General features: G+C 36.7%; 2 protein-coding genes across 3 annotated transcripts in view; one reads left to right on the top strand and one right to left on the bottom strand.

The window, feature by feature from the left end:
* Positions 1-6,108, bottom strand: part of ephb3a (eph receptor B3a) — a 32,528-nt gene extending 26,420 nt beyond the window's left edge. The window contains exons 1-2 of the mRNA XM_058752710.1: positions 5,556-6,108; positions 1,645-1,709 (exon numbers count right to left, since the gene is read on the bottom strand). Coding sequence (XP_058608693.1) covers positions 1,645-1,709; positions 5,556-5,619 — 129 coding nt within the window. The 5' untranslated portion in view covers positions 5,620-6,108. The remainder of the gene's footprint in view (positions 1-1,644; positions 1,710-5,555) is intronic.
* Positions 6,109-13,262: 7,154 nt separating this feature from the next.
* Positions 13,263-27,087, top strand: pcolce2a (procollagen C-endopeptidase enhancer 2a). 2 transcript variants are annotated; one of them, XM_058752723.1, is made up of 9 exons: positions 13,263-13,481; positions 13,791-13,899; positions 14,965-15,220; positions 18,094-18,218; positions 18,344-18,480; positions 19,665-19,831; positions 20,162-20,245; positions 22,572-22,739; positions 24,350-27,087. In XM_058752723.1, the coding sequence occupies exons 1-9, from the start codon at positions 13,411-13,413 to the stop codon at positions 24,478-24,480; spliced, it is 1,248 nt and encodes a 415-aa protein (XP_058608706.1). In that variant the 5' UTR covers positions 13,263-13,410; the 3' UTR covers positions 24,481-27,087. The 2 variants fall into 2 exon arrangements, with proteins under 2 accessions (XP_058608706.1, XP_058608716.1); XM_058752733.1 differs by lacking the exon at positions 24,350-27,087 and having other exon boundaries at positions 22,422-22,714.
* Positions 27,088-27,145: the final 58 nt, after the last annotated feature.

The raw sequence follows: 27,145 nt of genomic DNA, 5'->3' as shown, positions 1-27,145 counted from the left end.
GTGTCCCGACCAGGTGCAATAAAGCTATATATTATAAAATCTTCACTGTTAACTTGGGTTTTTCTCTCAATAAGCTGTGGCCATGACAGGACAGTTCATATTTCTCCACATAATTGTATATGTCAGTGACATAGCACTTTTTGTGTGTGTCTGGATCTATTCATTTGTGCAAAAATAAATGCAGTTCAATGACTTGAATGCATCTTTTTTTTTTATGGTGACCATGTTGTAGTTTCTGAATTAAATTTATTTTGATATTATATAAGTCAAACATGTCAGGATGATACAACTGTCCTGACATAATGAACAATCAATCAATCAATCAATCAATCAATCAATCAATCAATCAATCAATCAATCAATCAATCAATCAATCAATCAATCAATCAATCAATCAATCAATCAATATTTGCATTTTCTTGAAAAGAGAACCTTTTTAAATTGTTTGACATAATCTTGTATTATTATTCCTTAGGGACATTTTTGTGCAATCAACATGCAGAAACATAAAGAAAAATAAAATCAACATAAAACAGAAAATTATATCATGGAGAGGACCTTCAAAAATGTATGTCAACGTCAATGAGTCTCTTCAAAAGTCAGATAATTTGACCTTTTTAAGGAAAGGTTCTGGTTGTAAAAAGTGGTGCGACTCTCAAAAAAGTACATCTGAATGAATAATTCATATTTGTAAATATAAAAAGGTTTACCTTTTTGCCTTAAATTACTGAAATGAAATTAACAATTGAGATTTGTACACTCACATGTATTCCAAGTTAAGAAAATATTACTTTTTTCCTTGGCACATGCCAATTTTAGAGTCATACCATTTGAAATTTTCTTGAAAATGGTATAAAGACATTATTCATCATTGACCTGTATATAAACATTACATATTTTCAGATTGACTTTGAAATCATGCCACAATTTCTTGTTTACTATGGACTGAGAAATGATCATTGGAAAAGTGTTGCATCATGTCTGGTTATATCCTATAAGACTCAGTGTCACACAAAACCTAAAAATCCTAAAATGATCTGGATCTATTGGTCATTACTAAGACAATACCTTTAAGTTGTGCCTCAAAGCAGCACTAAATGGAAGTAGGAATAATGAACGACTCAAATGCTCAATTAAATTCATGTCGGTGGTTAGGGTAAATAGAAATGCTTTCTCAAAGGTGACATTTGGGTTGCCTGAACTTCTCACAACACAATTAAGAGGCATCGCAGCGAGGGGTAGCATGTGTTTATCTCCAGGTGTGAAGGAACACATTACTTATGATGATGCATGGCTTTTGAGATGCCAGACATCGAGCGGCAGCCTGCGGAAAGGGCTGAGCTGCTTAAGATTGTTGCCATGGCAACCCATCATTTCCATTGACTGACTTCGCATGCACATTCCAAAGACAAATCATACTACGGGAGCGAGTGGATTTGGGTGGGGGTGTCAGGCTTAAGGTCAGACCCGCTGTGGTTAATTTCTTCACCAGTCACAAGTGTAAAATAAACTACTGCTTGCAAACAGAGAGGTTGTGAGTGATCGTGCTTGTTAATGGCCACCTTTCATTTGTCTCGTCAATGCATGGGTTGATTGATATCCACCCTTTTGGACAATTACAAAGAGGAAACCGCTATAACTCACCCCGCTTTCTGGATAGGTGGTCCACGCCAGCTCTGTAGTAGCCCACCTGCTGTCCATAAGAGTCTCTGCAAAACAAGCAATCAATGAGACTCCAACAACAGTAGCCTCCATTCCAAACACAACAGAGCATCAGCGCGCTAAAAACTGTAATTTAAAAGGGTACATATCAAAGCACTTCATTCATTTGAATTCCCTGCATAGTCTGCGGAAGGCCTAATCACTGTTTTCACTCCGCACACTAATAATGTGATCCGCATTTATCTACCCACTCCAGCTCTGGCCTGTGGCTGATCTGAGAACAGATCCTGTTGCGTACCGCAGGGATGCTCGCAGCACAGTGACATTCTGCATCGCAGGCGCTCGCTGTTCTCTAAATACACTCCGATCAGTGGAGCAAAACTGCATGAGCCAGCTTCCGCAAATTAACCGCACATACGAATGTTTTATTCACTTTGTAAGTCAGTGTTCGATGAAGCCGAGCGCTCACTTCAAATTAATGTGACACACACACATCTGCGAGCAAATCCGTGGAATATTTAGAGCAGAACATCAACTTAGCTGATTAAGGCCCCGACAAATACGCATATGGCAAACGTACACATGGCGTTTATGTGGATTGTACACCTCGCTTTTACAGCGCTGTAAATCACAGAGAGAGTTAATTGTGTGATGAAATAGCTATAAGGGCATCTCGCCGCTGCGTGAAATATTCATAAAATTGGAGGGAAGTTCTTTTGATGCTTTGATCAATTCCTTATGACCGCATTCAGCCTTTCCTTAAGGCTCTTTGCATCTGTGCATTTGGCTGCATTGTGGAAAACAACGTCATGATACTTATTTTTACACAAAGCAGCTCATCGCAGTCTGTTTTGCACAAATGAGTGTACAGGATGTTCTTTGAAACTTTGTTTTGTACAGTCAGCAGATGTACAAAACGCCTCATTATTCTTTAAAATCTTTTGTTACTCCACTATTATCAGAATCTAAGACTATAAAGAAAAAACAAACAACCTTTAGTGGCAGTTGTAAGGAGTAAAATAAGAATAGTGCTTATTTGTTTTATTAGAATAAGTATGTTAACATGCAATATTTGATTTCAGTTTAACTGTAAATACTTTAAGGAATGTTCTCACCGATGATGATGGCTATAACAATAACTAACACTATAAAGTTTTAATAATCACTCTAATTCAATGAGAATAGGAAGTTCGCATCACAATGATAACAACACAGAGGAACAATATCATTGGAAACATGTTTTTTTTTTTTAGCTGATAAATGATAAACTATTAACAGCCAAACAGAATCCACCTGACTTTAAAGAGTTTGAGCATTTCAGTTGGCACACGACATAACTGAATTGCGCCATTAGAATAAACAGAATATTATTGTGCGTTGACATGGACGAAACGTTAGTCATCTTTATAGTTATGGTTCTTGATAAGAATGGACCTCTAGTCCAAATGAAGTCATACAAATCCAGTTTTTGCAAAATTGGACTAAAGATGTGCTCACATTTATCATTTTTTTCAGCGATTTTTCACGTAATTTCAAAATCCAGTCATTTCAACAGGCAATTTGATGATGATGATGATGAAAGATTTCCACATGCATATTCTGTATTGGCTAAACTGGTCACAGACATTTCATCAATGTGACTGCACCTTAACAGTCCTATTTATGCGATTGTAGCTTGGCTTCATCCAGAATGTGTACACATTAATCTGACTGCAATTGGACTCGCTGTTGTGAGTTTACAGAACTGACTTGCAATGGATGCAACACAAGCATGGTATGCTACTGGTCTGTACTGATTATTCGTATATGCATTGTGTACTTTTAAACACAGATTTAGGGGGCATTCAGACAAAAAGTGTTTTTGTATTTAACAGCGTGAGATGCAGTGTAGTGGAATGAACAAAAGCAAGGTATAGAGATAAATTTTTTCGTGCCGTGCGAGACACTGCAAAAGATGCAATACACAGCAGTAAAATGTGTCTGTCTAGTGCATGTTTCCATTGCTATGAAAAACAATGGAAAAGCGGCGCAGTGGAATACAAAAAATAAATATTAAACTGTGCATGTAAATTAAGAAAGTGTTATTATCTTGTAATAAAACTGTAATGACAAAAACTGTCACTCTGTTTTAGACCACAGTAACTAACAGGGTCAAATCACGTATGGTTTGTTCTTTATTTAGACACCATAGTGCCTGGAAGGCTTCTGACAGATGGACTGACTTGACACAGGGGACCCTGGATGCAGCCTTACACTTTTCCTCTTGTCATTAGGTGCTTGGCCCACTTGACCTCCATTGGAAGTGTAGCTAATGTAGTCGGTTAAGAAACCTGCTCGGAAACTAGGCCTATGAGTCAAACACCTACTCTCTCTCACACACACACACACACACACTATCGATTGAAATTCTCACACTGAAACTGATGAAGAATCGAGGTAGTCATGGCCAAGGTGAAGGAGTATCTGGCTCCACTGTAGTTAAGGATTATTGGGACATGACCGAGGTACATAATGAAGTCAGCTATGCATAATACCAAACAAAATCCTGCCGTGAGACTGTAATCTTGTTTTTGCCAAGCAGCAATTTGTTTTGAATATGAAATTAATAATTCTCAAGCATTAAATTAAAAGGAGAGAGACTAATTGCGTGTACGCATTTTTTGTTAAATATGCAAACAACAAATTTTACAAATGTAAAAATATATTTATTTACATTTTCAGGGCTAGAAAATATGAAGGGGAGAGTAACCTATTCATTGGAGTCCTTAACAAGAGTGTAGTGTGAAATCAATAAACCTCAAAGGTATCAATAGCTTTTCCAAAACCACACCTAGGCTCAAAATTGGCACGTTTCACCTCACCACTGTTTTCAAAATAGCAGCTGACTTGGATTTAATTTCAAAATGCATTGTTACTTTGAGGCGACTCTGTTTTCTCACCTAGTAGGTATATCCTTTGAACAGCTGTGATCATGCAAGCCAATTATCATGTGTGGCAATTACACTGAAGTGATGCTGCTATCACTATCTGGGTGACTTAAAAGCCTTTAGGGTGAAATGTGTCACACCAGAGCAACAGGGGGCTTTCAGCAGTCCTAAACCATGTGTCACAAGCAGCACAAAGCACATCTGAAAATCTAACAACTACATGGGATTTTTAATACAGCAACGATCAAAGCAGAACACCGTCATTCACAAGACTCTACACTTCCAATCAAATTGAAGAGATGCTTGGATGTATAAAAGCACCTATTAGATTTGATTTAGTCTACGGTTTTACAGTTTGTTATACAAAGGCACGTACGGAGCATGTGGACAAACAGCATCGTCTGTATCAATACATGGACATGCCAGAACACAAACACCTCACTGGTCTGTGTAAAGCTTCCACATACAGGATCCCACACGGAATAAAACATTTTCCCCCAAACCGACCTTCGGAAACTAGAATTATTCAAAATAATGGGAAACAAATGCAGTAATGATTCAGAAACGGACACATTAAGCCCTCGTAATGATTATATGAACCCTAAAATCAGACAGTCATCCAGAAAAGGCTACACCTAAACGGACGTAATCTCTTCTCTCTTTTCATTTATTCACTTTAAACGCCATAAAATGTTGTAGATACATTTGCCGCCGTTTGCATATTCATCTACATCCCTGCCCGACGAATAAAAGGCAAAATCGCACCAAGACTATTCAAGTTTTCGTCAAACGCGAAGTTTTCGAGCCAGAACAGTCTGAGCGATCTGTAGATCACAAGCTGTAGTTGGGTACAGATTTTTGTTATTATACATTCTGTGGAATTAATAAAAGCAATAGCCGACTGATGACCATATAACAGCAGCTTGGATACCGAGTAGCCCTGTAACAAAGAGCTTTTACACTTACCCTCAACAGCGAGAATAACGGGTACCCAAAGGCTGTATAATAACAGCGAATAATCCATTGTCATGAAGCTTGAGGTTGCAACATGAATAGCTTTTTGTCTATGTGTCACCAGGACAGAAAGTCTCCTTAAATCTCAGCATTCATGTACTGGAGGAGCGAATTCACGCCTTGAGAAATTTCAGCCTGGGAAAAAATGCACAGCTCCTCTTGCTATGGTTGTCTTCACGTCTTTCATTCACAACTGTTCGCACTAAGGAATCCACGGACGATCTCGTTCGTGAGCGCGGTCTATCATGCTCTTCTACATGTGTGGCATCATCCTCATCCTCAGTGTGAAAGAAGCTGTTGATTCTCTGCGACTGCACGGAGGAGTGTCAGTTGCGAGAAAGGATGGGGGGAGAAAGCTCTATTGGTCCCAAAGCAAAACCCTGCGGGATACCGCTGATAACTTACAGACCAAGTACTCCCCCATGTTATTTTATTTATGCATTTCATTATTTGTTTTAGAGACGTGTTAAATCGACGTGTAACTCTTTTATTGTATATGCCACTATAAGGCAAAACAGCTCCAGAATCCCCATAACCAGAGTTGTGGCGAATCACTAATGTGTGGGTATTCTTTGATGCACAGCGCCACTCACTGTTTGTTTACTGCAGGAATTGGTGTACTGTAGTTAAGAAGGGAGTGACTTGGCAAATGGCCACCACTAGGATATTTGTGTAAGTCACCCAACACCAATAATAAAATCATCATCCAGCTTTCTGCTGATTAAATAATGGGCTGCATGTTGACAGGAAGGTTATGGGATACTGTAAACAATCTTCAAAGCTGTACATTAGTGATATCATGCACAGTGCTAAATATTACTTCAGAAATGTAATCTGTTACTTATTACACAACAGTTTTTTTAAGTTTTTTTATTACATATAATCCAGTCAGCTTACCACTCTCTTAATTTTGATCTACAGTAACTTATTTATTCGGCTTCACATGCACAATCTTGTACTTATTTGAAAAGACAAACACAGATCAGCACACAGTTTCTTTTATTACCTACATGTTTTCACGAAAGCCTAATCACTGATTTTGAAGTGTATTATAAATACCAATTAACACTCATTAAGTAACAATTCAGTTTAATTAAACAACAGTATAGGACTAGTAAAAATAGTCTTTTGTGATGGTAAGGACTGCCACAGTGTATAATTTACCATGCAACGATGTATAATTGATCCTATATTACATTTCAAGTAATCACAACCACTTGAGGACGTAGAGAAAGCTATTACAAAAAAAAAAAAAAAGATGCATTTAGTATATGTTTTGTTTAGATTTTGCCTTTGGTTAATTTTGTCTTGGAAAAAAAAATATTGCTTAATGAACAGCACCTAAGGATATGTCTGATTCTTCTAGTTGTTGTCATTTTTTTAATGATTAAATAATTTCGTTGATTCATTTGAACATAACATTAATTTGAACAGAACATTAATTATGGAATTATCTATAAAAGTGTAAACTGAGATTTCACACTTTTAAACAAACATGTTCTTACTCCCTTGTTGCTGCTAATAAAAGAATTTTCTTAAGAGACACTTTCAGAATGCGTTCCAATTACCCCCCTTTTTTCCTTGCGAAATCCTTTGTTTGGTCTTAACACCTCAACTTGCTGAGGAGTGCTGTGATTACTTCAGTCTGAAGTAATCACAACCACAAAGAACATGATATAATCTCTGGGAAAATATATGATTCATACACTGAAATAAAATTCGGCAGAAGAACTACAGCATTTTAACCTAATCATTGCATCATGGATCCTGGGAATTTAGGGGAGATCATTCAGAGATTTGCAGTAAACAGAGCGCAACTCCGACTCTTGAGGGAAACAGCTTCGATCTTCGGGTAAGACAATCTTTGATGATGCAAATATTACCTGGTTCAGAGAATGCTCAAATCTCAGGGATTTGGTAAGGTCTGATCATCTGATATAGTCGTGATTTCACAGCAAATGCTGAAAGACATTGATCAAAGTATCACGCAGTGTGCAACATAAATTCAGACCTTGTAATACACGCAAGACTTCAAATCCTCGGCCATCCTCACATCTGTTTCAAGTGGCAGATGTCAACAGGAGCTTGTTTTTTAGTGTTTGGACAGTTAGCCACTGGCAGAGGTTGGCTGGGGAACAGAAGACAGGAAGAAGAGAGAAAGATGAAGGAGAACAGAGGGAGGGTGCCGGAGGGCCAGGCGGCGAGTCAATACAGTAAGCTGACAGAGGTGGATAAAGCACTCTCCCTGTGTGGCTCGCTTTCAAGACACTGCTGAAATATAGAGCCACTCGGGCCGCACGGGTGCAATAGACTGGCGTGGCGATGAAAACAGCTTTCAGTTTGTCACCGCTGAGCCTGCGAATCACAGGAATATCGAACCTTCTCAGAAACCAGGAGTAGAGCTGGTAAATGCAATCACAAAGGTCACTGCACTCTCCTCTTCGGCTCTGAACTTGGCAAACTATGACCAGATAATGGCTATTTATTCAGTCGCTTAAGCATTTGATAATTACAGAAGCAACAGACCATAGCTGTGACCTACTTCCTCTCCATTCAAAACACCTCATCACACACTTTGTTTTCCTTTCTTTGTGAAGATCATCAAGGCCTCACTGACCCCAATTATGATTTAAGGGCTAGGCAATGACAAGAACCAAATGCTGACAAGCAACACATCAGGGGTGCAACATGAATGAAATCCAACATATGGCTAAACGTAAGTATTTTGGCAAATTGGCAGCTAATTCATATGTTCCATTCATACCTTTCCATATGTATGTTTTCGAACAATCCCATTTGTACATTATTGTATGATCTGTTTATGTCCCATTGATGATTAAGTTTTGGGTTGGGCTTAGGGCGAAGCTTAATGATTATTTTTTCTAAGAAAAGTATGGTTTTATACAAAACTCTTAATATAGTTTGTTTACTCATGAGATGGGGTTGAATGCGCTTATTGTCATGGTCATGTGACTTACAGCATCAGTTGTGTTGCGTCACTGCCATTCAGAACTCGTGCCTCATGGGATGGTAAAGTGTCCATCAGATGTACACATCAAAATCTCATCTGGGTACTTTTCGCCTACTGTTATATGAAATCCATAAATTCAGACATACTACACATTTCACATATGGTTTCACCTACTAGTAAAGGCTGTGTTCCATTAATGGGACTTATGATTTTTGCAAAGCAGTATTATTCAATTCATTAGAATATGCAAATTCGCATGACTGTATACGTTATATTAATTACTGGGAAGTCATTGAGTAGGTTTCAAGTCTTTTACATTAATTAAACAAATATTCAGTCACGCTTTTCTGCGGTTTGGAGCAGCCTCTGTCATCTGTGCTTTGAAGACTGTCATGAGAGCCGCACAACAGTAAACAATTGTCAGGTTTCAAGGCAGGGGTGGTGATTTTGGATTAGTTTTGGTCCTCTCCTGCTGAATGAGATTTGGCGGATATCTTAAATCAGCACTTTTACTTTGAGACACTTTATACAAATGAGACCAGGGAAGATTATGTGAATCTCTTCATCGCCCAGTTTTCTACTTTAGGAACGGATACCTTTACTAGACAACAAAAATGAAGCGAAAACATTTCCATTAGGATTTTTTTTTTTCAGCTATACTTTTTCATTGGGAGACAATCTCAATAAGGAATAATGGTGATTCAGCACATTTTTTCATGCTGTTTTTGCTTCATGGTTTTCCTCCATTATTCATTTGCTGCCCGTTTTTTAATCTCCAGTGGGCTGACTCAGAATTCATTTTCCATTTGGAGAGTGTTCCCCCTGTCTGCACTTGTCCGTAGCATTGATTAAGTAGGTCCTTGTGGAGAGGAAATTATGTTTGGGTTTTAACACTTTTTTTACACTGTATTTCCACTAATCTACCCTGTGCGGGAATTTGAATGAAGTTTCGCTTAGTTCAAGTGGGATTACGGTTTGAGTTTTGTGATCCCTGTGGCTTCTCACAGCAGTCTTCACATTTACATTAAATTTACAGGAATTTTTGGTGAATAATCGGGGTTTGTCTAAAACTCTGACAGAAAATAAAACATCTGGAGATACATTACCATTCAAAAGTTTGGGGGCAGTATAAGACTTGTTCCAAAAAAGGCAGCATTTACTGCCATTCAGGAAGGCTGCATTTACTGGTTTATAAAAACAGACAGTAATATTGTGAAATATTATTACAATTGAAAATGTCTTTTTTTGTCTTTAATACATTAAAATTTTTTATTTATTCCTGTGGTGCAAAGCTGAATGTTCAGCATCATTACTCCAGTCTTCAGTGCCACATGATTCTTCAGAAGTCATTCACAATAATTTGGTGCTCAAGAAGCATTTCTTAAATTAATTTTGAAAACCGTTTTGCTGCTTAATATTTCTGTGGTAACCTTAATAATTTATTTGATGAATATAAAGTTCAAAAGAACAGCATTTATTTGATATATATATATATATATATATATATATATATATATATATATATGTGTGTGTGTGTGTGTGTGTGTGTGTGTGTGTATCAATGTTATAGTCTTTACTGTCACTTCTGATCAGTTTAATGCATCCTTATTGAATAATAGTATTTATTTCTTTAAAAACTCTAACTGACCTCAAACTTTTGAATGGTAGAGACACTGCAAAATAAATCATAGTGAATGTACTAGACCAATTACTAAAATGGAAGCAATTGAATCTGCACTGACATTTAAAAGCAGTTTCATGCTTATTGAGATGATTGAATTTCACATGGCACAAAACCAATTGCTTAATTTTTGATAGATTTGATTTGTTGTTCCAGCTGAGTACAAAGTTTCTCTGTACATTGTCCAATAACAACATTATAAATTAACCAACCAATATCTTTCTGAACTAATAATAATAATTGTCCCTAAGACTGATTAGTTTTTTTCTGTTGTTTTGCTATAAACAGTGAGTACCGAGACAGCCTTGAAGCATTTTCCTATTGCAGTGCTCAAAGATTTCCTTTTTCCATTCTTCACAGATTCACAGCTGCCTTTTTTAATTTTAATATCACCCAAAAACGATTTTTACGGAAGATTTCATTATAACCAAATCCCCAAGCAGTAGTAACTGGCACAGGCCCTTCTCTTTTTCTTTTTTCTTTTTAAACATACAGTCGGTTTATTAAACCAAATCCCAGTACTGAACAGGTGCAACTCAATAACTGACATCACGGTTGGTACTAAACTTAAGATGCGATTCAGTGCCGTTGATCAATTTTCCTGCCTTCTGTGTTCCCATTTGCTATTTATTCAGTGTGAGACTGCATTGTTTTGAGACATTTTCACCGAATTGGCAACAGCTGGTATAAATACTAAATGATCCAAATCCGTGTCTCCTTCTATCCTTGAACCTATTTTAACGTTGCCTTTGCGAGTCTCCCTCAAAGGCACCATCGTAGTTTTCAATCAATTAAAGCTGTAGATCAAACACTAAGCAGGGTCTGGCATCACTTGACTATGTGTCTTTTGGGAGTGGGCTCAGATAACAGTGTGAATGAAAACCAGCTTACCGGGGGGCTGGGTTGGGAATATTTACCGAAGCTGTTCTATATGACTGCCACACACTCACAAACTATCCAGGGAAATAAAAACTGGCTTCACCATAACACAGACTCCAGCAGAAGCACAAGCCGACATACGATATTTGGACCATGGCATACAAAAACAAACCATGTAATGGTCTTCATGACTTCCATGTGCATATTTGAAACTCTAGTCCCCTCGACAAAGGGGTGGGCTCCTTCAATTTGCCTGTAATTGTTTACGTGTAAATTGTTTACAGAGTTGTTTCCCATAAAGACAGACTGACATCCATTTTGAGCCTGCCAGTGAACCCACATCTGGGTGAAACTTCAGAAAAGCACTGAAATCTGATCTTCTTTCAAAGGAAGAGAGCATGGCGAAAGTTCCCTCTGCCCACTCTGATTCCTGTCAGTTTCGACATCGATTCCCCTTTGCACGTAATACCTGTAGTGGAGTCATTAGATGCTAATTTACGCTTGAGTAAATATTACTAGGTCAGTGCGTTCCCTTGGGCCAACAGTTTGCATTAATGAATTATATGTCACCCACTTGGCTGTATGGCCACATCTCGTTCCATTAAGCCCGATATTAATCCACAGAATGGCTACAGCCCAAATGGAAGCCCTTGTCTGTGGTGCCAGAGGCCGATTCAATGGTGGTGCCAGAGCTCAGAGACAAGTACAATAAATAAAGCCTTGTAAGTGCATCGTAAAAATCACTTATCCTCATTTTGCGGTGGGCCAAGTTATGCTAGAGGGCAATCAACAAACATTTGGTCAGCAGGAAATTGCTCAAATCTGTATGTAATATTCAGAGTAAAGCAAGAATTCCTCCCACATGTTGCTCTCTGATAAGTCTTGTTGTCTTTCCGAGAAGGACACACGCTGTGCCTTGCGACTCAATCTGTTCAGAATTAGAAGAGCACATGGGAGAGAAAAATAATAAATGAGATCTTTTTTAATATCTTAATAGGTTCTCCTAGACGACAAAGAGATTAATTGGAAAGCAAATGGAGACTTCTGAGAGAGAGAAAGATGCCAGTATTATCACACGACTCCAATAAGAATCTTTCAGAAGAGATCCCAACACTGCAAACTTTGATACAAGATCTATACAAGATATACATTTATACTCCTATAGTTTGTTAGCGATTGTCTCATGTGCTTATCTTTTTATTACTTGTAAAATCGTTTTAAAGTTAATATCTAAAAATGAAACTAAAATGAGAACCTGAGCTATGAAAGAGCAACTGTGGAGCAATAAAGTTTACCTCTGGGAAGACTTTGGCTCATAAAACCTAAAAACATAATAACATTTAGTTGTATTGCATCTGGTTACTGGTAACACCGTGTTCATGTTACTTAGTTTTTCTTTTATAAGAGAAATGCAAAACTTTGGCTGCTTTTGGAAGTTCAGTGGCAATCAGATTTGCTTCATGCAGTATATGACATGTCAGCAATCAGTACATTTTTATGATAACCAATCAGGAATAAATCAAAAACTGCAGACATAACAAGTGAGAACAAATAAGCAGCTGAAATATGTTGATAGATTGGCCAGGGGGGCCTTCAATAGGGTCAGTTTGATTTTTAACTAATTTCTGATTAATCTGACTAGTCTCCACTTGTATAGGCTATTATTTACTATTTATTGGTCTAAGCTGAGGTGCTGTCCACAAATTATAATTATTACATGACGTAGATAGGCCATATTAAAATACACAAGGAAATACGCATCAAATTTGATAAAATCTTGTGCAAGGTAGACATCTAGTGGTCTTCCATCAGCGTAAAGTGAAATGAAGTAAATCAGATTATTAAATATACTATAAAAGTATATTATTTTAAAATAACTATGTATACAGAGGAAAAGTCGCATTACACACATGAAGTACTAAATATTTTGCGCAAAACACATTTGAATCCCTGATATTAAACTGCATATAGGCTATATTTGTATTATCTAAACGCATTCTGGAGTTTAATCGCATTTAGGTTCCTAATAAAAGAAACGTAGGCTACAGCAGCAGTTGTAATGCTTTACTACCTCCACAATACTTTCGAGGTGAATGTGACACGAGTTGCCTTCACTTTCAGGGTTTTAGGGAAACTGCTCCCTGCAGCTCTCGCAGAACAAACAGCACATTCATAGGCAGCAGTCAGTCAGTCAGTCAGCCAGCAGTATAATATCTCTGGAGAATTTACTTCTCTTTCTCTCTGAATGTCACATTTGTTCAAACGCGCCTCATACAATGAGGATTATAATCTTGATCATCGCGAGCACTTTCCTGTTCAGCGTCATTTTTACGCAACGACATCGAAGGTAAGTTCCTAAATAAACATTTAGAGCCCTGTATCATGCTCCATAAAGCATTTAAATGATAGTTTTTGCGAATGAAGAATACAATGAATCCGGTTTGTTGTAACATTATACATAGTTCCTGTAGTGTAGCCTGATATATTGTTTGCTAATTTATTACAATAGCAAATCAAAGCGTATAAAGTATGATGTTGTTCATTTATATTAACTAATACTAACGGTGAGCATAATTAGAGTACGAGCACTAAAGTCCTTGTGAAGTCCTGTTGAGTTCCAAACTAAACTATGCTTTCCCATATGTTCCCGTTGTAGACCAGTCTTTACATGTGGCAGGAACTTTACTGGAGACACAGGACTGATTGGGAGTCAGGGGTATCCCGGTGTCTACCCACCCAACAACAAATGTGTGTGGAGAATTACTGTAAGGACAGATGTGTGGGAGATATGAGTCTTTAAATGGCCTTTCTGTCAAAGAAAATGTTTCCCACCATGAAACTTTTCCCTTATCTCTCTCTCAAATAAATAAGCTTAGTAATTATTAGCTGTTGCAATACAAGTGTTTTTTCTTCTTCTTCACATAGCACTGTTAGTGTGCTGCTAGGCGGTTGTGGAGTGGTCTGGGTGGTTGCTTACTGCCCCAAGCCTCTGTTCTGGTCCATATTCTGGGCTTCTTTAATGTATTATATAGAATTTTTGGCTGTTTTATCATTTACCAGGCAAAAAAATGTAATTCTTTTTGCTTAAAAAAGTAACACACACTGGCAGCACACTTCAACAAGCAACACGACTTGAAGCATCCAGCAAGGAGGAGTTACTCACTAGCACTACTAATGAATTAGATTATTTCTTATTGTTATTTTTTTTTTTTTTAATTAGCTGTGACCTAATACGATTTTTTTTTTTAGACTAATATCAAATTTACACTGCAAAAATGCAAAAAAAGTTTCTGAAGTGGCATTTAGGTATCTTTACACAGACTGATTTAAGCTGCCCAGAGGTGGCATGAATACATTTATACAGCAATGATAACCATATACTTTGATATTAGGCGCTAAGGTGGGTCCGAGCTGACATTATTTTGTCAGGCTTTAGTGGCATTAGGTCTTTATGTCTTTTGAGCAACTTTAAGTCATCTTTACACAGCAGAGTTAAGGCTATTCTGTGACTTCTCAAAATTCTTTGTAAAGACACATAAAAGCCTGCTCTGACCCGCCTCAGCCCCTAGTATCAGTTATATTTGAAATTCAGCTCTGAGCAGCATTGAACAGTCTGTGTAAAGACACCTAAATGCCACTTCAGAAGCGCTTCTGTGCCACATTTGCAGTTTAAATTCAAATATACAAAGCTGTGTAAATGATGTGTAGATATTCATGCTAAAAAGTCATTCTTTACTCTTCTCGATCTATTCTCACAATAAAATGTAACTATTTTACATTTGTATGCTGTTTGTTATGAGTGTTGACTCTTTTCAATTAACCATCTTCAGGTTCCTCAAGGGAAGGTTGTCTCCCTCTTGTTCAGAGCTCTGGATCTTGAGAGTGATAGTCTTTGCAGATATGACTTTGTTGATGTATACGATGGCCACATCAATGGGCAGCGTCTCGGCCGCTTCTGTGGTACCGCCAAACCCGGAGCGCTGGTCACCAATAGAAACAAGATGCAAGTGGTCATGGTGTCAGATGCCAACACAGCTGGGAGTGGTTTCCTAGCTGTATACTCAGCGATTCGCCCAAATGAAAGAGGTAACAAGACTACCAACTCATTACCATCCAAATATAGAAAGTGTCCCTTCCCTGTTATTTAAATTCAGCTTGACTGTGCTTTATTTTACTCATCAGGTCATTTGAATCCTCTGAAAAATAGGGTATAGAGTCCGTTTAGTGCACTGTAAATGCACACTACAATTTCTGGAAATTATTTTAAAATACAGCACTGCAGACCTCAGTATTTTAAATAAATGTCCCAAACTCTGCAGGGGTAATTAAATGTAACAAATCATGTCAAAATATATCCTCTTTTATTGGAAAAGTAAACGGCATTTTATCAAACGCTTTGATAAAAGCCTTCTGAGAAGTTGAAAGAAGTACAAATCACCTGTAAGTTTCAGCGAGTCAAGAACAAATTTATTTGTATTAGGTATTATGTATTAGGTACGTTATCGTCTCTGACTGACAGCTTGTTGAAGCCGCTTAGGCCCTCATTTTCTTCTTCTTCTCTGTAAGCGATGACGAAGTCAATACATCCGGTAGTGTATTCACTGGACCTCTGCTTCTCGAAAACACTACCATGTATTGTGTACGTTATTTTTTGACAGACATCGATGACTTGATATTCAAATTATGTGGATTTGAAAACAGAGTGATCATAAAGTAATAATTAGGCTATTTATTTCTTAGCTAGCAAGTATTCACTTAAGTGATTGATGCCCACCAGGGCCGGAGTGGGATCCATTTTCAGCCCAGGAGTGTAATGCTCAAGACCAGCCCACCTATCCCCATCCAACCCCCTCCCACCGTGGTGGAATCTGGATAAATGAAGTGACAGATCTGTTCTTACTATCCTGCTATATTTATTTTTGACATGTTTCAATAAAAAATATGAATAATGTAAATATGGCCAATATGGTCATACTGAGTTTTCTGCAACAAGTAGTCCAACTGTTACATTATGAAAAAATGGTTTGCATTCAAACGAAAATAAAGTAGTGCAGTAAGAAATATACTTTTTGCACTACTAAAGTCACTTACATTTAATTGCTAAATGCATAACTGTAAATGTTGCTAGTCACTGTACCTTGAGTCGCCAGTTCACTTGTGCTCGTTTGTCTTCTTGAAAAAATATTTGTCAGTTTGACACATTTGGCTGCGTCATCATCCAATGCCTTTCTTTTTTTTTTAACCTGGCTCTTTTTTTTTTACTATCCACTTTATTCTTCCCGCGATTAGCGCACTCTGGCTAACTCACACCACAGCATTAATGGTTTCGGTTTGTCTCCATGGCAACGACCTGGGACACGCGCTTGTGTAGAGGAAGAGAGAGAGAGTGTGGGGTCCACTGACCAATCCAAATCAAGATCTCACCAAATGGGAAAAACATCCAATTGAGACCCTGCATGCAGAACTCTGTAAAACTATATTACACGTGCACCGGCACACAACAAATAACGCATGCAGGGCAGAATTAGGCAAATATCCTCTAATCATAAAGACACAAAAAAGGGCAATTAAATTCTGGAAACATCTGAAACTCAGTGACCCCCAATCATATCATTATAAAGCCCTGCAATACCAAGAGACGAGCAAAGAAAGCAACCCCTTCCCTCAGCTGATCCAGAGCTTCAGTCCTGATGCTTCACTAACATCTACTGATGCTCTGAATCACATCAGAATCAATCAAATTTCTGCACAAATCAAACAGAGTTACATCACTCACTGGCAAACCCAAACACAACAACAGAGTAAAATGCAATGCTATTCGGCCCTAAAGAGAGAGTACAGTATGGCAGAGTATCTGTACACGGTGTCAGATAAGAAACTCAGAAGCACGTTGACGAGATACAGACTCAGCGGACACAAGCTGATGATAGAGACAGGCAGACACAGAAAAACATGGCTGCCCCCGGAGCAGAGATTGTGTTCACACTGTGATCTGAATCAGATGGAAACAGAGCTGCACTTCCTAACTGAATGCTCCAAATACACAGACATACGGACAGAGTTCTCTGATAAAATACAGCAGATCCATCCGACATTTAAAACTCTCTCAGACCAGGATAAGATGCCGTATTTGTTAGGAGAACACAAGAACTGCTGTGTGTTTGCTGCTCAATATGTGTCTGCCTGTCACCACAGAAGAGAAAACACTCAATCTGCCCTGATCTGAAGTTTCCAGCACATCTAGATTATATTAAACCATATTACTCTGCTATATTACTTAGATGTACATTTTGCTTCTGTAAATTTGTCTAATCCCTGATCTTATTTATTTATTTATTTTTTCTAGTTTATATACTTGCATACATTAGAAATTAATTTTGCATTACATGCTTAATACTTTTTATTTATTATTACTATTATTCTTTTTTTTTTTTTTCTCTTTGTTAATACATATATGCACTATTTGTAAGCAGCCCAGCTGCAATTGCTTTGGCAATACAAATGTATAGTTTTTGTCATGCCAATAAAGCACCCCTTGAATTGAATTGAAATTGAGAGAGACAGAGAGAGAGAGAGAGAGAGGGCGCGCGCGCTCTGACAACAGAAAACGTCACATTTTAATGTTAAATTCAAATCTAGTGATATTAGCTTAGTTATCAGCCACACAGTAACTTTAACACACAGACGTTATTCTGTGTATGTAAAAGAAATTAAAATAAATGTAAAAAAAAGCAGGCGAGTCTGCCGGCCCAATTTATGAGCAGGCCAGAGCGGCCCACCGGGAATTCTCCCGGTTCGCCTGATGCCCACAAGAGTGTTATGCCAATGTTTTTACTTATAATATTCCAACCGTTTTTGACAGACATGATAACGTGCGTAAGGGGTAAAATGCAGATTTTGACTCAGATCTGTATTTTTTCTATGTCATCCAACTAATATCTAATGATTGTTCATGGCAGGTGACCGGTATTGTGGGGGTCTTTTAGACAAACCCTCTGGGACGATAAAGACCCCTAACTGGCCAGATAAAGACTACCCAGCAGGAGTAACGTGTTCCTGGCATATTGTTGCTCCTCAAGACCAGGTGATAATTCATCATTTCGGTGCTTTTCAGATCATGTTACAAGTCATGCATCACTGACAGCACCTTGAGAGGATGAGTATGAATAGATATCTTATTTAAATTGCAAAGTATCTTCTCCCTCTCAGATCATTGAGCTGAAGTTTGAGAAGTTTGATGTGGAGAGAGACAGCTACTGCCGCTATGACCATGTGGCTGTGTTTAATGGTGGAGAAACGAATGAGTCACGGAAGATCGGCAAGTTTTGTGGAGACAGCCCACCCATGTGAGACCCTCAGTCCACATCACATAATATGCACCTATACACCATCCACCTCCAGTATTTAGACTGATATGGATTTTTCAATGGTTGATGCAACATTATTGCATTTTGCCTCACTATTTAATACAGAATCTTATCTGAGTGTGTAACAGGTCTACATTGCTGGTCAGCAGCTTGGAATGTTTTTGGAAATATTTTGAATGTTTTGTCTGTCAATGCTGCATTTATTTGATTTATTTAGGACAAAAAAGTAAATATTATTACAATGTTTTCTATTTAAATACATTTACAGTGTAAATTATTATTTTGATGGTAAGGCTGAATTTACAGCATCATTACTCCAGTCTTCAGTGGAGGTCAAATGATCCTTCAGAAATCATTATAATGTGCTGATTTGCTGCTCAAGAAACATTAATTATTATTATTAATGTTGAAAACAGTTGTGTTGCTTAATATTTTTGTGAAAATTGTAATGTACTACCATTCAAAAGTCTGGGGTCATTAAGAAAAAAGAAAGAAATTATTACTTTTATTCAGCAAGAACACATACAATTGAATCAGTTAAATTAAATTAAAGTGACAGTAAAAACTTTTTAAATGTTACAAAAGATTTTCATTTCAAATAAGTGCTGTTAATTTAACTTTCTGTTCATCAAAGAACTAAAAAATATATCATGATTTCAAAAAAAAAAAAAAAATATTAAGCAGCAAAACCGGTTTTCGGCACTGATAATAAAAATCATTATTAATAATTAAGCACCAATAATAATTGATAACTGAGTATCAAATCAGCATATTAGAATGATCCCTAAAGGATCCTGTGACACTTATGACTGCCTAAAAATTCAGTTTTGCATCACAGGAATAAATGACATTTTACAATATATTCAAATAGAAATAGTTATTTTGAATTGTAAAAATATTTCTGTTTTCACTGTATTTGTTCTTTTTTTTTTTTTGATTAAATGCAACCTTAGTGACCATGAGAAACTTCTTTCAAAAACAAATTTGAATTCTGCCAAAACAGTACCGTAATCAGTCAATGCAATGTATTCTTTCCGTTACATCTCCTAAGCTTTTTATGATTAATAAAGTGTATCCACATGGTCGATAAAGCTTTATTTTTCAGAGATACTTTGAAGGATATATGGTAATTTCAAACATTATTTATTTCTTTTGTCTCGTAGGCCAATTTATTCTGATGGCAATCATCTCTTCATCATGTTCCTGTCAGACCTGAGTCTAACTGCGGATGGATTCATTGGCCATTACCGCTTTAAATCACGGAGTCTCAGCACAGCCAGTGCCCCTCTCACCACTGTGAGCACTATCCCACTCACCACACCGCCCGCAGGTCAGTCCACAGCCCACTTTCCAGAAGGTTTCATTTCAAATGAAAAATGCAAGTAGCGGCACGGTGTAAAACTGCTGTACATTATGGGAATAAATGTGTGTAGGTAATGACATTGGAATGTATTGAAGATTTATTATGTTTGGTTCATATGGAACGCATTAGTTCGGTCACATGGGAAGACTAATGTGCTTCTATTTTGTAACTAAAGTGGTTTAACAGAAATAAATGTATGTGACTTTTGCTGTGTTTTATACTCCATTTTAGTGTATAAGGACATTCTGTAGCTGGGAATTATTAAAGCTAAGCTTTCCACTCTCTTTTCCAAAAAAGCCCTTACATATTCAGAAGGTCTTTGCAAGCAGAAATGCAAAAGGACTGGAACAATTGAAAGCCATTATTGCTCCAGTAACTTTGGTAAGTGGCCGTTGTTTGGTTTAAATGTGTTTTTGCTTTCTGCAAACCTAAATAAAAGCGGGAATTCTGGGAATTTCTTTGAAATTCCAGCTTCAGGCACTTTTTCACACATTCAGGGCTTTTACAAAGGCATTAAACAAATTAGTCTTGTTTAGCTAAGTATCATTTTCTTTAAAAATATCTGTACTACTCTTTATCAAAATGACATCTGAGGAAAAATACTCTACCGGTGAAATTTTTTAAATAATTCAGATTTTTTAAAATGTTTTTGAAAGAAGTCTTTTACGCTCGCCAGGACTGCATTTATTTGATATAAATACAAAAATACAGTAAACATTTGAACAAGTCTTTTTGAACATATTTAAAAATGTAATGTATTCCTGTGATGCTGTGATTTCAGCAGCCATTAATCCAGTTTTCAGTGACACACGATCCTTCAAAAATCATTTTAATAGACAGATTTGGTGCTAAAGAATCATTTCTTATTATTTTAAATTTTGAAATCACTATTTGCTGTATGATTTTAACAAGAAAGAATTTGATACATTTATTAAGTAAGGATGCTTTAAATTGATCAAAAGTGACAGTAAAGACATTTATGGTACAAAAGATTTTTATTTCATAAATACTGTTCTTTGAATTCCCTAAAAATATTTCCTTGGGTTTTTTACAAACATATTAAGCAAGAAAAATGCAACATTGATAATATTAAAAACCATTATTGACTGATTACCAATAATAACTGAGCAGCAAATTAGCATATGTAAAACTGAAAGTTTGAAGTAGCCTAATGATAGCCTAATGATGCATTTTCGCATCACAGGAATAAATGACTATTTTAAAAATATATTAAAGTGCCCCTATTATGGATATTTAAAAATTACCTTTCATGCAGTATGCAACACAGCTTTAAGTTGATGAAAAAATCCTGCAAAGTTTTAAATCTGAAAGTGCACCGTGAATAAAGTTATTGTCTCTCAAAAGAAAGAGTCGACTCTGAATCATTGAAATGAGTCGTTTTCATCTTGATGTCAACATGAAACATTACCATATTGCCCGCCCACTTGTTGGTCTTTTAGTGTTGGTCTGAATGAAAATGCAAATTCATTCTTTGCCACTAGGTGCTGCTTTTGGAGCGGAAAAAATAGCTGTTTCCCTGGTAATGCTGCACACAAAGCAGCACTGCACACAAACGCTGCTTTATCAGGCATTACAAGCAAGATGAAATGGAAATGAGACCAATCGGACCAATCACCGCAGATTAGCGTCATGCAAAGGAGGGGTTTGGAAAACTGAATCGTTGAGCGAATCACATGTTTTTTGAACTTCCATTAATGTCAACCTGTTGTCTGGGACGCCCAAAACCAAAATATGAACCTTTCATTACCCATAACAAGGGCACTTTAAAACAGTAACAATTGTAAAATTAATGCAGCCTTGGTGAGCATAAAAACATCGACAACAAAAGAAATTGCAGTTATCTTAAATGCTTGACCGGTAGTGTATTGGTATCACTTTATAATAACTTGATATAATAAAATAATTTGTAATTAACAAACAAGTTGCTAACAATAGTTGATACATTCAAATATGTGACCCTGGAGCACAAAACCAGTCATAAGTAGCACAGGTGTATTTGTAGCAACAGCCAACAATACATTGTATGGTTCAAAATTATCAGTTTTTTTTGTTTTATGCCAAAAATCATTAGGATATTAATTAAAGATCATGTTCCATGAAGATATTTTGTAAATTTCCTACTGTAAATATATCAAAACATAATTTTTGATTAGTTATATGCATTGCTAAGGACTTAATGTGGACAACTTTAAATGTGATTTTCTCAATATTTAGATTTTTTGCACCCTCAGATTCCAGACTTTTGAGAACAGTTGTAGCTTTCAGATGATGTATAAATCCCAATTTCAAAACATTGACCCTTACGACTGGTTTTGTGGTCCAGGGTCACATATGAACACATTTGAGAATATAATATTTTAAAGTTTCAAGAGATATAACACCAAAAAGTGATGTAAACTCAATTCTATTCACAGAAATAATGCATTATGCTGCTTTTAAAAGTTAACTAAACCTCTCGGTCTCCGTTTAATAATGCTTGTAGATGGAAAATGTGTTCAGGCCGATACTGAGACTCAGCTCTTTTTTTTAATTGCAGTGGCAGTAAAGCTGCTGAGCACAGTAAAAATGGCAGCATGCATAGCAGAAATATACGTACTTTATACATTACCATGCACACACGTTTTATGCAATTGTTCAACGACGAAAGCATGATTTGGTGAATATACAGTCTTTTTCCCCCCCACAGTGATTACCGCCACCCTTATCTCAGCAGCCATGAGGGAACACAGCGTCCTTGCCACCTTCTCCATCCTGCACCTTTATAAGGAAGGAAGTTTAGCCATCCAACAGGCTGGGAAGACCATGAGCACCAAAGTCAAGGTCCTCTGTAAAAAATGCCCTCTGGTCAGAAGAGGCGAGTATCTTTACACTGACCTTGATCTACAGAACTTCCAACCTTAATCATTTTAATTGAAACCATCACAGCCTAAACTAACACTTGGCGAGTCCAGCAGATGTTTAGAGTTGATTGAGGTGGACTTTGGAAGGTGATAGTGTGCAAATTTCGAGCTCCCCCAAAGTCCTTTGGCTCCATTTGTGGTGTTGAGATATTTCAGGCAGGATATGCCATTTCAGCGTCACGGTGTGTAACTTAAGCTCGCTCAGGAGAGAGTCTCAGTTGGTTTCCTTGAATCACGGACAGCTAGAATAATAGTTCTCTTCAACCACATGGATGGTATGTGACTTTATTGTGCCATGCTTTAGCTCAGCTCACTTAGTGTCGAAATATTAAGCCACTGCTCGGAAACTCTGCGAAGCAACTGTTTTGTTTTGAGGGAAATTTCTAGAAATGTGCCATAGAGGAATGTGTGTTGAAATATGCAGGAACAGTTTTTGGCAGTTCAGAGGAACAGTTTAACATTAATCATTTGTAGTGGAACTTTTGTCGAGATGAAAAGCAAGGGATTAAACAAAATATTATATGCTTTGCCTCACGTTATACTTCGCATGAGCAAAGGTGTGTTATGAGCTTATATCAACATGGCTGTGTTCTTCTGTTATGAAACAGTTACAGTAAATGGACAAATAATTGTTCTTAAAGAGCATACATTTTCATGACTGTTTCTTAACACTCAATACAGTTTTAATGTCAAAATTACTTTAAAGTACATTTTAAAATATTAAGTTTAATTAAATTTGTCATGCTTTAAAGATGTAAACTTTTTTTATGCATTTATGCACAATTGTAATTTTAACTGTAATTTGTTATTTGATATAATATTTAATGGTAATATATTTTTAAATGTACTGAATTGCAACTTCATCATTACTATTACATATTGCAAATACATTTAATTACACAACATACAAGTTTCAATAGGAATGAAATTAAAATATATTTTAGTTTACCATAAATGCTTGTCAGTATATTCAACGGTACACTCTTACCATATTTCTTAACCATATTAACCATATATCTAACCATATTTTCATACGAATTTCATACTTTAAAAAAAAATATGCTAAAGTACTTTTTCACAGGGGTGGACTATTTCTAACATGTTATTTAATGGTTAGTAACAGAAATGCAGCACGATTGTGATACAGCTTTTATACAATAGTTAAAAAATAAATAAGAAGTTAAAGAGATAGTTCACCCAAAAATATTATTCTATTATTCTAAACCTGTATGAATGTCTTTCTTTTGCTGAACACAAAACAGTTGTTTTGGTTAGCAGCATTCTTCAAAACATCTTCTATGTTCAACAGAAGAAAGAAACTCATACAGGTTTGGTACAGCTTGAGTTTTACCAGAAGTTGACAGAAGTTTCATTTTTGGGTGAACTTTCACTTTAATATTAAGCAATGTACAGTTAAGACAACATTTCCATTTTTTTTTCTTTTCTTTTTTTTCCCCCTTTGTCAGCAAATATAGTTCCAAACAAAGTCAAAGCAGAACCGCTGAAACACTGAGCAACATATGAAACTGACATTTAATTAATTCACTCATTTGTTTGGTTTCAGGGCTTAACTACATTGTCATGGGACAGACAGATGAACAGGGACAAGGTATTGTGTCTCCTCATAACTTTGTGATGGCCTTCAAAACCAAGAAGCAACGGGATCTGGGAGTGCTGAAGAATATACGCTGCTAATGTGCACAGGTCACCTCCATGACTGTTCATTTCTATGACTTCTGTGATTCACTTGATGTACATGCTTTTGATAACATTCATACTTGAAGGACTCTTTCAGTATTTAAGAGTGGTCTAATTTGTTTCATATTTCTGAAGCACATTTACTCCAATATAGAACATTTAAAAAATCTTTAGTTTGTATGTTTTTTTTTTTGTTTTTTTTTAATGTTGAGGATAATTTATTGTGTTTTAAATATCTTTGACCACGTGAATCAATGATTCTCTCACATTCAGTTCAACTGAAGAACTGAACTGTAGCAGAGCTTTCTAGAAAGCCTGTATATAAATGAAAGCACTCGCTACAACACAAACTCTATCATTTGCAGTAGCTGCGGGGTGGTGACATTTACGTTCCAGGAGATCTGGACATGCTGGCCTTTGAATCTGACATTTATCTAATCTATCTGGTGTTGTAATGAGTGAACGAAGATTGAAGATGACAAAATGAAATGTTGTCAAAATGAAGTGCACTGTAAAATTGGTATTATGTCAGCTGAGGTTACTACAAAAAGATCCCCAGTTGTTCCTGTTATTTGAACTCTGAAACCATTAAAAAAAGAGAGCTTCTGTTGTAATTTAGGGAAACATTTGTATAAAAGAGTATAGCAGTTTTTTCCCCTTAATATTTTTGATTTATAACTGTATTATTAAAATCATGGCAGGGAAATTAGAATGGAAATGAAAGCTACATTTAACAATTGCTTATTGAGTATTTGAGGGGATCAGCTTAATTCTGATCATTTTTAATCAGCTTTTGAAATGTTGATATTATCAAGTGAAATAATACCATTAAATCTAATGCTATAGCTTCTTATATATATATATATATATATATATATATATATATATATATGCAATTTTCTTACCATGCAATAGCTTTGGGATTTGCTTAGCAAAGGTGGCGGATCATTTTCTACTTTGGCATTTAAACTGGCATATTAGTGTTGGAACTGGGCAGCAAACTCATTTAAATACTGAGATCTGCTAGTGTTTCTCTACAGTAATATCATGCAGTAGAGAGAATGAGGCACATTGTAAGTGAATCCACTGTGCCCAGAGGGGGCTTACAGTATTCTCCTGGGTGAAATCGAGCGTAGCTCTACGTGATGGTACAATTGTCAAAGGGGAACACTCAGCTCGGCTGAAATTATCCCAGAAACTCAAACACATCTGGAATTCCACAATGACACTGAGAGACTCTCTCTAGAGGAGAGCTGGACTCACTCGACAGTAGCAGTGATGAATGTAAATAGGAGGCAGAGTCCAGGAAAGTGTTTGCTTTTATAAATACATTTCTGGCCACTGTTAAATGATGTGGATGCTGGTTTAATTATTATTTCTGTCTATTTGGAGAGCTGACATGGCTTGAAAAGATTTCGATTTTGGCATTTGTTCTGCTTTCGACTGAAATTTCACTGTATAATATCCTCCTCTGGATTACAATGCGCTTCCCTGGATGAGCAAATATTGTTTAGACTGACATCCAAAATGTGGGTCTGTAATCCAAAACAGGTTGCCAGCTGCATTTAAGCCTGATTAAATAACAAACTGAATGAATGTGCAGATATCTACATGGCTCAAATATTTCTTGTGGGCACCTTTATTTACGTAATGTAAAAAATATCCAACTATTTACAGTCTGGCTCAACTGAAAGAATCATTTTAATGAGTCAATGAATAAATCAAAACAATTATTCACAATTATTAAGAAATAGTTCATTCAAAAATCAAGATTTCCTTCCTCAGGCCAGTATGTAGATGAGTTTATGTCTTCAACAGAACATATTTGGAGAAATGTAGTATTATATCACCAATGAATTATCTGCAGTAAATGGGTGCCGTCAGAATGAGAGTGCAAACAGCTGATAAAAGCATCACAATAATCCACAAGCAATCCACTAACTTTAAACAAGTTAGTTTGTACTAAACAAATCCATCAAGACTAGTGATGGGAATAACGGTGTTATAAATAAACGGCGTTACTAACGGCGTTATTTTTTTCAGTAACGAGTAATCAAACTAATTACTGTTTCCCCCGTTACAACGCCGTTACCGTTACTGACAATAAAATGCGGCATTACTATAATTTATTATAATATTACTATAATTTTATTTTTCAGTTCATCTGAATGGATGCGCAGTGTAGCCTACCTGTATTTGACGTACCGTAAACTCTAGTGTGAAGGCGCATATCTCGCCGTCGCTTTGTCTCACACACGCAAAGAAAGAGACAGAGCGAGAGACAGGCAGAATTGACGCGCTACATGTAAACAATATTCTTTGTTGTATTTTCCTGTCAAAATAACGGAGTTCCTTTGGAATTCTTCAGCTTTTAAGAACTGCCGGGTTCTCTTGTAGTGGGCGGAACTAATGCGCAAACGACAATCTCATTGGCTGGCGCTCACCTATTATCGTCCCTGTTTTCATTTCAGCAAATCAATTTGAGCGAACGCAGACAACGTGATTAATATTCAGGAACCCAGCAGTTTACTAATCCTTAGTGCGTTTTATATTGTTATTAGTAGTAGAATTCGTAGAAGTTTTGTTATCTTATCATTAGCCTATTATTTTATTCCCCCCCCCCCCCCGCCCTTTTATAGAAACACTAAATTACAAACAATAT

Source organism: Onychostoma macrolepis, chromosome 02, assembly GCF_012432095.1.
Source record: "Onychostoma macrolepis isolate SWU-2019 chromosome 02, ASM1243209v1, whole genome shotgun sequence".
NCBI classification, from domain to species: domain Eukaryota; kingdom Metazoa; phylum Chordata; class Actinopteri; order Cypriniformes; family Cyprinidae; genus Onychostoma; species Onychostoma macrolepis.
The sequence above is the reverse complement of the archived record's forward strand: the minus strand, read 5'-3'. Positions and strand labels throughout refer to the sequence as shown.